This window comes from Zerene cesonia, chromosome 3 (genome assembly GCF_012273895.1).
Source record: "Zerene cesonia ecotype Mississippi chromosome 3, Zerene_cesonia_1.1, whole genome shotgun sequence".
NCBI classification, from domain to species: domain Eukaryota; kingdom Metazoa; phylum Arthropoda; class Insecta; order Lepidoptera; family Pieridae; genus Zerene; species Zerene cesonia.
Window position 1 is genome coordinate 8,328,264 of NC_052104.1, and position 13,509 is coordinate 8,341,772.

At 33.5% G+C, this 13,509-nt stretch overlaps 1 protein-coding gene across 1 annotated transcript; it reads left to right on the forward strand.

Moving 5' to 3' along the window:
- Positions 1 to 354: 354 nt before the first annotated feature.
- LOC119839493 (synaptic vesicle glycoprotein 2B-like) lies at positions 355 to 5,889 on the forward strand (the record flags this gene model as incomplete). Its single annotated transcript, XM_038365784.1, has 9 exons — positions 355 to 520; positions 1,023 to 1,185; positions 1,382 to 1,503; positions 2,005 to 2,249; positions 2,649 to 2,812; positions 3,363 to 3,486; positions 4,373 to 4,653; positions 5,266 to 5,393; positions 5,718 to 5,889. Coding segments are annotated over 9 exons (1,494 nt in total), but the record flags the coding sequence as incomplete, so codon positions are not given.
- Between the last annotated feature and the right edge of the window lie 7,620 nt (positions 5,890 to 13,509).

Consider the following 13,509-nt stretch of genomic DNA (forward strand, 5'->3'; position numbering starts at 1 on the left):
AATTACAACTAATTAAGGAGTTGAATTTTTAGGAAAACATATAATAAATAAACTTCTAACACTGTTCCATTCTCAAAAGATGTTGGTGTTTGATACAAAAAAGCAACCTTCAATGACATATATTCGATACCTTCATGTAATTAAACCTGTTACAAACAGACATACTCATACCTTCATTTGGGACAAAATAAAAATACAGTAAAGAGAAAATCAAACAGTTGTGTAAAATACAAATATAAGGTCTGTATAAGGTACAGAGAAAGTTTCTGTAACACTGGTTCAGGGCTAACTGTTATAGTAGGACCACGTGTTAAGCAAGACTACCATTAAGGACAATAACTATTCTTTATACTTACAGGTTTCGGTATCTACAACATCCTGCACATGCTGTTGAGCGGGCTGATACTCATGGGTGTTATCATGCAGAGCCTCTCGCTCGGCTACGTGCTTCCAGCGGCGCAATGTGACCTGAATCTTACTCTGCAACAAAGAGGCTGGCTAGCAGCTATACCTTTTTCGGGTAATTTGAAATCTTAAATATGACGACTGATATTCTGTTTCAATAGTGCTGGAAGTTTAAAAAGCAAGTTCGTATCCCGTAGGAATATCGGGATAAAAAGTTGTCTATATGTTATTCCAGTTGTCCAGCTATCTACGTAAAAAATTTCATTGCAATCGGTTCAGGAGTTTTCGCGTGAAAGAGCAACAAACGCACAGTCAGTACTTATTGCTATTTTGATTGTTTTCAATGCGAAATATTTCTCAAAACTTTACACGAATTTATTTTAACACTATCGGTAACTATGCACTAATATGTGTTATGCATTCGGTAAAATACAATGGATGGATAAACGTTAGATTTTGATTATAATACTTCTATTAATATATTAAATAAACTATGCAACAAGAAAAATAAATTTAAAGGAATCGTACCGCCTGTATTTAAATGCTTCAATTAAATGGGAAATGTCACGAAATATAACCTCTTTCATTTCTGTTTTAAATTATTCATATCATTACAGCAATTATCCTGACTTCGTACTTCTGGGGCTGGCTTGCTGACACCAAAGGCCGTCGCTTCGTAATGCTGTTCTCAATGCTGATATCTGCCGTCTTCGCTGTGCTAGCCAGCTTCTCCCCAGAGATCATCTCTTTTGCTATATTGACGTTCACCTCTGCTGTCTTGTGAGTATATTTAATTACTAAATCTAATTAATTATTGTTATTTTAGATAATACTAAAGATAAATTTAAATGATTCTACTATAGGTTGTAATGGATATGTGAAAATTGCTTTTAATTTTTAGTTTTATAGTATTGAAATGCTTGAAAATTACTTGTTTTTCCATACATTTGATGAGAATCCTTGTATTTTATTCCAGCATGGCGGGTCCATCGTCAGTCGTGTACACGTATCTCGGAGAGTTCACAAACATCCGTCATAGAGACAAAATCGTAGCTTTCGGCTCCTCCTTCGTTGGAATAGGAACCGTTGTGTTACCAGGTAGAAAATTATCCTTAATTATTTATGCATCAATCATAATGTATAATATTACAAATGACTTTCTTTTTTTTCTTATCGTTTTCTTGTTACTTATCAGTGCGTGTTCTTTAAAAATAACAAAAAAAAGTTGATATTCGAATGAAAATTATAAATTTTTGTATATAGCCGCCATTGAAAGTATTCAGTGGATTCAGTTGGACAATATTTTCTAAACCAATCTAAACTAACATTGAAGACAAAAATTAGTTTTGTATGTATGTTAGTAAGATTTATACACAAAAACTAGTGGACCGATTTCAAAAATTCTTTCGTCATTGGAAGCATACTCACGATAAGCTAAGCTATGTACCATGGGCAAAGCCGGAGCGAGCAGCCAGTGTACAAAAGCATATTTCCTAAACATCATCTCATTTTCTCCTGATTTATATTCTCTATCAGAATTGTCACTTAAATTATAAAATACAGTAGTCCCATCCACAATACAACCTGCAAAACTTTCAGCTGTCTCCTGGCTAATCCTGCCCATCAACATCTCGCTGCCCATAAGCTTCCTCAACATAACGTACCGCTCGTGGCGGCTCCTGGTGATCGCGTCCAACCTGCCGCTGGCGGTCGGCTTCGTGCTGCTGCTCTTCGCGCCGGAGAGCCCCAAGTTCCTGAACGCGTGCGGCCAGCAAGAGGCCTGCTTGAAGGTGCTGAGGCAAATGTACTCCGTCAATAAGAGGATGCCGCAGGATACGTATCCGGTTAGTTTTAAAGTATTTCCATTCGCCATTATTATTTATTATTGTTAAAATAATACAACAGTAACTAGACCACCCCAAAGCAGTAGATTAAGTATGGAAGGACTTTCGAGGTGTTGATTGATATAGCCATGATTCATCAAAAATACCTCTGAATGTAAATAATTAAGAACGAATAATATTGAATTTTTTTTGTTGTTTTTTTACAAATGTCTATAATAAATAGAGTAACATCTGAGGTGGCGGTGTAACTATAACATTAATAGAATTAAACATAATTAAATATTGTATCGTGCACCAAACAATGCAAGACCTATAAACATTTTTCGCCCCACAATGTTTTAATCACGTTTCACTCACTGAATCAACTCATGTTTCTAATGAAATCATTTATGTAAACAGGTGAAATCCCTAGTAGAAGAGACACAGGCAGTAAAAGCGATGGAGAGCAACAGTCTCACCGCAGTGCTAAAGTCCATGCGCGATCAGACCGAGCCGCTGTTTCGTCCGCCGCTGCTCAAGTGGACCTTCCTGATCTGCTTCATACAATTCGGATTGTTTGGCACGTGAGTCTTTATAACTTAGCTATTACATGGATTTTTGTTTGATTTGATGCGGACCTGCTTGGTTCGATTCCATCCTCCACATTCCTTTTGGACTACTTATTAGTTTTCTTCATTGGCCGACTTCTAAACAGAAGAAGTCAGGAGAGAGTTATCATTTCGATTTGTTATTTGTAATCTGGTGCCTCCATGTGGTCCCATTTTAATTTGGTTTAGTTCTGATAATTTAAAAGCGGTCTAGATTTTTATTAAATAGAATTATTTTCCACTAAATTCTATGTTTTTCGCTAAAACCAACAAGTAATAATAAAAATACTTACAAATACATATACATATACCTAATTGCCACTTTAGTTTAGAAATTAAAGACGCGATTTATTCATTAACCCCGTAAACCAGCACGTAAAATCAAACACAAGAAAATACTATGCCACTGCGGTTGTTTAATATTTCACTGGTATTGTGTTTCTATTTTGTAAATATTTTATAGTTTCTTCTGGTCACTTTTATATTTTCAAAGACAATAATTCTAATGAAAGCATATTTTTTCCAGAACTAACGGCTTTTATGTATGGTTCCCCACAATATTGAATTCAGTGGCCAACCATGAAGGAAGCGAGACTAGAATCTGTGACATCTTGAACGCTCATCAAAAAGTTCCTAGCAATGGTACTGAGGTAAGAAGAAACGACTAGCTTCTATAGATTCGTCGCATTCGTCTTAAACCTCTATATACAATAAAACAGTAAAAAAAAAAATGCACATAACATATTATATTTATAAAGAGACTAGCAAACCCGGCGAACTCCGTTTCGCCAATTTTCTTTGAAACCTCACGGAGCCCGTGACCTTTCCAACGAATGCAAAACCGTGGAAATAGCTTCGTGCGTTCTGAAGTTATAGCGTCAGGAAGGAAAACCCGACTTATTTTTATATAGTAGATTGATTTCTAAAACAAATATTTAATGAAGTCTTAAAAAAAGGCCTAACACGAAATTTTGTATTAATGCGAATTTTTTCCTTCACTTTCAATACACAAAACATTCTGTCTAACCATGCTTTAGGGTTTAGAATGTTAGAAACGTCGTTTTACATATAAACATAACAAAAAGTGAGCACATTAGATATTATGAGAAATTCACAACTGAGCTTACAGTAATTAAATTTAATAACTCTGTAACAGTCCCAGAAGTGTAACTTGTTATGTCGAATAAGAAGTTGTTTGTATCTCAAGTCATAATGGTGAAATACGTGAGGGTACTTTTTTGATTCTGCAAGCAACAAAAAGTTTTGCTTCTAATTATTGTATTAACTAACAAGAAATCACTTTAATTTTTAGTTCTCTAGCAATAGTTATTTCGTGGGTTCTTATCCCACCTCGTGATCGAATTTCTTCTATTCTCAAAAAATTTTTCATCAAAGGCTACCGTTCGTACCAAATTTTACCCATACGAAGAATCGTAGTATTAGTATTTTGTTTTTACTTTTAACTCTATAAAACTATTTGAACATAAAGTATTATCGGTTTATTTGTTTTCTATTTCTTAATACCACACTTTGCAGACCATCTGCGACGACACAATGAACACGGCGACCTTCGAGCTCTCCATCTACATTGGCCTCGTGTTCTGCTCCATGTACATCATCGTGGGGTTCCTCGTGGACTTCATGGGCAAGAAGCTGATCCTGCTCACCATCCTCACTGGCACCGGGCTGTGCGGCATCGGCGCGCACCTCGCGCACAGCCAGGCCGCTGTCGTGCTGTTTGCGATCTTCCAGATGTGCGGCGCGTGTATCGGACTCACTAACGCTGTTACTGTTGAGCTATTCCCCACTAAGTACAGGTGAGCGATGACTGTGAGAATTGTAGGGTTTTTATCAAGGTTTAGGTTGCCACTAAGTATAGGTGAGGTATGAGGTACTCTTGTACAAGAGGGCTGACTTTGGGAATTGTGGGATTTCACCAAGGTTCAGGTTTGGTTCGGTCTTTAGACAAGAAATGTAAATGTGAGATAAGGACAAGTTCCCTGGGTATTGTTTAACTTCAAATAAATTTCTATCATGATAAAATTTACGGAATATTTTATGTACTAAGTTAATATCTTATATGGTCAGCAATATTGCTTTTAAAAACATTGTATTAGTAATGCATGTATTATATGCAATGTAAATATAAAATGTATAGTAACTTTGATGCAGAAACTATTCCCGGAACGGAATAACTAAACTTATTCTCATATATGACGATAAATGTTTGAGCAAATAATAACTTATAGATAAAAAAAGAGATAAATAAAGATAAAAACTATTTTCTTATAATGGATTTTCGAATGTAACCATCTAGCTAAAAGGCAATCTACTATATCCCTTCAAATTCTGGTCTTTTCATTATTTTACTAAAACTTCTGCAAAAAGCTTCTCTTGAAGAAGTCTAAATGATCTCAATTTGTTAACAGGGCGATGGCAGTCTGTATGTCGATGATGATGGGTCGAGTAGGCTCCATGGCCGGGTCGAACCTCATTGGCATGTTCCTCTCGACTAACTGCGGCCTCAGCTTTTATATCTTTGGAGGGCTTATTATATGTAAGTAAACATTTACTGGCATACATAGTTACCGCGAAATAGTTACTAGCTGACATCAAAAAGAGGAGGACCTTATATCTTTTTACTTGGTAACAAGATTTATATGATTATTTTTTATTTGAACATTCAATCCTCCCATGTGATGTCGATTGAACTTGGTCTAGTTTTCATAATTAAACTAAGAAAATTTTCAGTGTGCTTATAGTGCATACAAAAAGAAATATTTTTAAGTAGACATATAGAATAAGTATCTATAGATATGTATTTGATATTATAAGTATGTATGTATGATATATATGGACTCAAAACTTATTTCTCTTCCAGCGTGCGCTCTTCTTTGCTTCACTCTACCCAGTAAAGGCGAAATGTCGCAGAAGATAATAAAAACGGATCCCATCAAAAACCAAACCCACGAACCGGCTTGAACCGGCAAAAACCGGATCTGAAATGGTCAAAATCAACGCTCGAAAGGGCTAAAATGTTTTAGAAAATTAAGAAAAAACTAATACTGTATAATTTATTGCTATTGTTGTGAGCGTAGGAGTACTGTGTTTTGCAAGATTCAGTTTGAGTACTTATTTTATACTGCGTCTTTAATCAATGGAATTAACAAACATTTCTAAATGTCAATTTATTTTATTTAAATAGATGGAAAACATAATCATAAAGACATTATTTAAATGTAATTTATTATAAATTTATTAATTTTTATCATAATATTTATGATGTCAAAAAGTTTTTTAAATGAACTACAGATAATATAATCCTATACTTCAACGGAACTAATTATCGATTCATTTCATGATTTAACACAAAATTGTATAATATGTATTATGGCTGTGATATTAATATTCATAAGTAATACTTATAAAATAAAAATAATAACATAATAAAATTAAATACAAAAATCTTTTCATATTTATTACTACCTATAAGATAGTCCAGCCATTCTGGGTATTTAGCGAGAGTGACGAACAACAACAGATTTTTATATATATAAGATGTTTAATTTTAGTTTCATATCATTAAAATGCTTTATAAATGAAATGTTTTAAACATTACAAAAATATTGCTTATGCAGTATTTGAACCTGCGTCATCGGCCAAACTATGGCAATGACACCGTGGGGACACCCCGCGGAGGCGCAAGAAAACGAAAGAGTAAGAGAATCTATTGCTGAGGGCGGGATCAGGTGTTAATAACTTGTGTAATAACTATGTAATTACATAATGTTTATTTATACACCAAAAAACATAAATCTTCAAGGAAAATTATCAGACAATTTTTATCAGATCTAATATCATGAGAAACACTTCTTATACTAAGATCGCCATATTACGGCCCTGCTCTTAAAGTTTAAGTACTGGGTTCGCCATTCGCACAGGAACGAAATGCTCTCTCTCTCCTCAGTTAGCATTTAAGTTTTCATTTTATAATTTAATCGATTATATCGTTAGATTATAACTCCTGGATCGTGCGGACACAGGTGTAATAAGTTTATTTTTAACTAGCTGCGCCCCGCGGTTACAGCCGCGTAAGTACAAATCCCGTAGGAATATTGGGATAAAAAGTAGCCTATATGTTATTCCAGTTTTCCAGCTATCTACGTACCAAATTTCATTGCAATCGGTTCAGTAGTTTTTGAGTGAAAGAGCAACAAACACACACGTCCTTACAAACTTGGCATTTATAAATTTAGTAGGAAGGATAGTAGGATAGGATAGGATTAGTAGCACTAGTAGGATATTAGTAGGATAGTAAGTTAGGATAGTAGGATAGTAGGATAGAATAGGATTAAATAAGTTTTTAAAAATAAATTTCGATTTTTTTGGGACCTCCGGATATAGAGCTTGTAATTTCCGCGACAAATAAAAATTTACTTTTTTCTCTAAACAAAACTGTTACCTTCAATGTCAATAAATATTTCACCCCTAAACGCGTACATGTTTGACGCGCAGTTAAGAATATTTGCTTATATAAGTAATACGGCGTCCATTTTCATGAAACATTTTTGATTCGCCAACATTCATGTCTTTTGTTGTCAATCTTTGACGAGATATTTTTAAGAAATATGTCAATCAGTTTTTTTTTTTGAGACTGATTATTGTACCGAATTATCGGTCCCTCACAACAATCCTATTTGACAAGAGATGTCCATTACTTAATAGAAAAATTCACAGCGACTGTCATAGCACTTTCATGTTTACTAGGTAATATATTCAACATTTTAAATCATCTTCCAGAGAAATCAATCTGTTTCATCTTGCTCAAAAAACGTTATTGACTAAATAGTCCATTCCTTCCAACTTTCCCAGTCCATTTTTTCATTCCAATTGCCAATCCTTTCCTTATCCCTCACCCCTTGGGATGAACGCTTACCAGCTCTATCAGTTGCCGCTATGACATAAAAAATGACGTCCTGCGTTTCCTAAGGAAAATTATGCCGCTGATAATTAATTAAATGACACGGGTAGTTTCCCCTGAAACCCTTTGCTTTTTGCATATTTGTTTCGAGTTTTTTAATACGTTGGCTCACAATTGATACAAGTTTGTCAAATGCCAGTATATGCTACCAGTAATCATTCACGAATCCATGCTTAAATAAATAAAAGTGACCGTTCCTCATTCCCGTGTAGTTTGATGGACTGCAACAGTTCCGTAAGCGTATATTCTTACATATTCAGCCCTAATAGTACGAATTTCATCCGGACATAACCTTATTCCTGCAGCCAAATCTATATTGTCAAAAAAGCAAGTAGTTAGTAGATATAAATAAAACATTATGTTGACTGCTGAGACATTAGGGCGTATATTTAATCTGTAGATTTTGGTTGCTTTTTCCTACACGCTGATTTCGATATTGATGAAATTATAATGGACAACTCATCGGAGTTATCATCGGATAACCTTAATTGCAACTCATATACTTACCGCCCTCTATCTGTGAGAGAAATTTAACACAAGAAGCGCACAGTATAGGTTTATCACAGTATTATGTTATCTGTGATCTTACTTTACCATTGTGATTGTAGTTATACTTAATCCTACTAGATGGCAGCACTAAATGGGTTGAAATATGCTTTAAGCGTAAAATATAAGATCGATAATTTCATTATGTATGGTTTAGAATCCGGTGGAATCACGGGTGACCGCGAGATTGGGTTGTTACGGTGTTACAAAAAGAGGTTCAAATTTTTTCTACTCTTTAAAAATTTCTCATTTGTAATGCATATTAATGCTAAAAAAAGTAAAAATTAAATACATACCGAATGTAATTATAAAAAAAGCGTGGGACGCTTTTCAAGATCTGCCTTAAGGCTCCTTGCTTATTTTACACATCTAATATGTGTTGTTTTTATTGATTCCTAGGTTAAATAATACTTTTCTACTCTTTATTAGTTTCTATCATTAAAGTTTTGTATAATTTTTTATTACCATATTTAATTTTTAGCTTTAAGTTCGATTTATCCTACTTACAATATTATAAACGTGAAAGTTTGTAAGTATGGATGTATGGATGTTTGTTACTCTTTCACGCAAAAACTAATGAACCGATTGCAATGAAATTTGGTACGTAGATAGCTGGACAACTGGAATAACATATAGGCAACTTTTTATCCCGATATTCCTACGGGATACGGACTTACGCGGGTGAAACCGCGGGGCGCAGCTAGTTGCTAATAAACGGACATGCATCCAATAATGCAAGTTAAATTAAATCTGTCTGTTTAAAGTGGGTCAAAGTCGGTTGTATGCAAACGTACAGGTGAAGCTAATGAAAGCATGTTAAAACCAAGATAAAACCTTATCTCGTGCGTTCGATATCAGTTAATCGGGGGATTGGGTCAATAGAGGAAATACATACTAGATTAATATATTATCATACTGATTTTAAATAGCTTTTGCTATATTAGATTACGTAGGAGATAAAATCTAGCACTTTTATTAGTGAAACCATTATTAGGTGCCGTACATACAATTTGATCCTCTCATTTATGCTTTTTTTAGGTTAATCTATATATTAATTTATTTTATTTCATTAGTTTCCAGACATCTTCTACTCTATAATAGTAACAGTACTAGTATAATATGATGTTACCTGTGGTAGCAATAATCAACGGACAATGAATAATGTTCTATGTTTAAATTCTATCTATGGATACAAGAATAGTCTAGTGCGAAAGATTAACTTAACAAAAACTCTAAAATACAGCAAATTATGAATTAAAAATAGCTACAAAAGTAACGAATAGTTTTAGCTATAATTAATGTGACAAATTGTTGTCAACAATTTATTTTGTCAAAAGTAAATCGCAGTTTATCTGACTGCTTAGATATATATGATGTTTATGAATAAATACATGCTAGCGAATGAGAACTTTTCTATGTCTTTTTAAACGAGGAACGAAATTGCTGGAACTCAAAGGTTTAGTGTTCTGTACACATATTTCTCTTTTTCAACACAAATTTGATCAACGTTTATAATAATAGCATCCAACTGCTTCTTTCTATGCAGTGCAAAGTCTAGGTCCTTTTTTAATCTCTGCTATTGTTATTAATAGTTGATGTACAAATCCTCTATATCAGTGATTATTAACTTCATTGTTTTACATAACTAGAATAGGACAAACGATAATCTTTACCGCTCTGTTTTATCAACAAAATGAAATCAAGCCGGATCCCTCACGTTGTAGAATGTGAATAACAAATGGTTAATTAACCAATTTAGATAGGCAAGATTATATTATCTGTGAAATTATTTTCCAGGTGAAGCATGAGTTGACAGAAATAATTAAATTTGTTATCTTTATCACGTCATCCTTAACGTGACAATTACGTTGCATTTTCGTCGTTGATATTCTTAAATTTCATGCGAATTGATAAGATAATTTAATATCTTAATTATTTATAGATAGAAAAATTAGAGAATCTATGTGTTTCGTCTGTCTGTCTTCTGAAATTTCCGGGTAATACCTTTTAAATTAGCTTCACGTGCATTTGTAAGTAAAGGATTCCTTTAGACTAGATTTCTACTAACTTTAAACGGACTGGTTGTATTCAAACTGTATTCTTATGAAGGATCGGTGACAGTTATTTCATTTAATGACTTCATCTTTTCATCCTGATTAGGATCGCCAGGATTAAGTAATTTCCTTACGTGGTGAAGGCTATAGCAGATACAAGAATCGTCTACAAATATATATCTTTATTATTTGTTACATTAAAGGAGTGTTGAGGCTCTAGTGTTACATTATCTGTGGTTGAGGACTTTCCTACACTACCATAAAACTGTTCACGTGTTCCAACACGCACTTGATAATATTATTTTCATATTTCTCTCAAAGTGATTACTACAAATCCCATCGTGTGTATGTACCGCCGAAGTATTTGGAAAATAAATTATTGTTAAAAACTTTCGCATTTATAATATTAGCAGGATAGGATTAGTAGGATGTCCGTAAGGTGCAGGATACTCTTTGTCTACTTACCTCTTCGTGAAGTTCGTTCTTCTGTGTAATTTTTGAATAAACCGAACGAAGCCGTGCCCTATCGAATGGCCATTTCACAATTCAGTGATCTCTCATCAACATATTATAATCTACAAAAAAATCCTACTAATGTTATAAATGCGACAGTTTGTAAGTTTAGAGAGAAAATAACAAACATCTATCTAGGATGTTTGTTACTCTTTCACGCGAAAACAGCCTATCATATCTGTATGAAATTTGCTTCGGAGATAGATTATTATCTGAATGTATGTGCTACAATAGGCTTTTTACCCTGGTACCGTGTACGCTAAAGTGGGCGTGGGTCACACACACACGCGCTAGTCTTCACTAATATTATAAAGGGGAAACTTTTGTATTTCTGTGTTTTTGTATTTTTTATGTTTGTAACATTTTCATGCAAAACTGCTTTACACCATTACTGAGTGAAGATGTTATCACTCAGTAATGGTGTGAGGCTATATTTGTACCGCGGGCGAAGCCGGGGCGAACAGATAGTAGTATTTAATATTATAAGCAGTATGTTACGGATCAAAATTTTCCAAAAGACTAAAAGAAAAGTATCAATTCAATGTGTATGTGTTTATATTAAACTGTCAGAGAAACTCAGTTTTTGGGTACGATTGTCTATACGTTGGTTTGTCCATGCATTACTCAAAAACTATATGTCGGATTGAAATAATTAATTCTGTTGACAATGCTTTTAACTTCCCTTAGTTCAGTCAGTCCAAGTATCATCAATTTGTTAAGTTATTGGTTAAGTAGTTTTTATGATAGAGGACTAAATATACCCTTAAAAAAGCATCGTCACGTTTTTCACGCCTCCTTCACGTGATTACAAACAACAGAATCGCAAAAGTTAATTTTATTTTATAAATTATTTTATTATCGAAGACATTAGCTATTCAAGAATTTCAGGCACGTTTGATAAGATAACTTTTTATTATATGTTTTTCGTACATAATGTAAAATATACAGAACCTTCTTTTTTGTCTATCGGTTTCCCTGATAATTTATTCTCTCATAAACCAGTCGAACCGATACTTCTGGAAATTTCGTTGGACTATGAGTGACATATAACATTTTGACAAACAACAATATTTCTATATCTTACCTTCTAATTTTGCTTTGATTACGGTAGATTCCGTGGTTTTCAGTTAGTAGAACGGGAGATTCTGTGGCGTTCAGTTTTTTTCTTATATAGAAATGTCCCCACTAAGGCTGTAGACATATTTTCCTTTACCCAAAGATAATTACGTATTGTCTGTTTATTAGGCGTCTTGTATATCGTTATATGTTCATACTTGGAGATCCATGGTATCATCATATTAACTTCGTTGGAATTTCAACTATTACTTTATGTTTTATGCGTTTTCCTTATTTTCTAATTTATTGCAATAAATAATGGAATACAAAACAAAATTTCTGTAATACTAAAATTAATTTACGGATCCCTAAATGCCCATTTTTGGTAAAGTAAATTAAGTAATTCGTCAACGAACACTGCGCAATGCATGACATAACAATCTTATATTTAACAAAGATAATATTAAGTCCGTACTTAAAGTTTGCTCTCGTGTGATATCACAATTTTTGATGAGATTATTTTATTTAAAGTATATGTTTGCGATAAACATGTAATATAACATAATTACATCATTGTGCTAAGAGATTAATTACATGTTAATAATAATATACTAGCTGACCCGACGGACGTTGTCCTGCTTTCGCGCCAACTGTCAAAGGGATGAAAGTTTGAATCTAAGTCACAAAATTATGGTATTTGTTATTCTTCGTACTATATGTTAAGTTGTTTCATAAGATCTTTTTCTTTACAAAAACAACACAATCATACATGTTGTTTTAAAAAACTATAAAATACGTTTCAATTATTATGGAGTCCACTTGATTATCGCACTTGCTATAGCAAGTGCAATTATTTTCCTACGTAGGTCTACTGTATACAGTAGACCTACGTAGGAAAATAATTTAATTCTGGCGAATCCAATCAGCATAATTAAATAAACGCATGAAACTGTCATCGATCCTTTATAAATCTACAAAGTTTGATCTGTCTGTATAAAGAGGCTCATAGGTAAATTTTTGCTAAAAAAAGAGTCTCACTATTTTACCCCCTCCTTTTATTGCATTGACAAAAGTAGACACTGACAGATATGGAGATAAATAAATGTTACTCCCAAATTCATTTGATGGTATATTAGACATCTATTTATGTATTAGTGATTATATTAACCAATAAACTGGTGCATATTTTCGGTATTTAAATTTTGTATACCGATACTTCTCTCGAAAAATGATTTTTTGATGCAACATTGCAAAAAAAAAAATGTTTTAGCGACACCTTTTAGCCGACAAAAAGATAAGAGTTAGAACAGAGCACCTCAAAATATGCAAAATCACCGATTTTCAAAAGTACTGAAAACCTTTTGAGGTTAAACTTATCCATGTGAAATTAATGATAATTAATCAATAACACTATAAATTTACTGCACTAGACATCGTATTATTGACACGTATTAGCCTAATTTTTAGTAAAAACTGTCTCATATTAATTGTGTGTCAAACAAACACACTTTCACATTTATAGA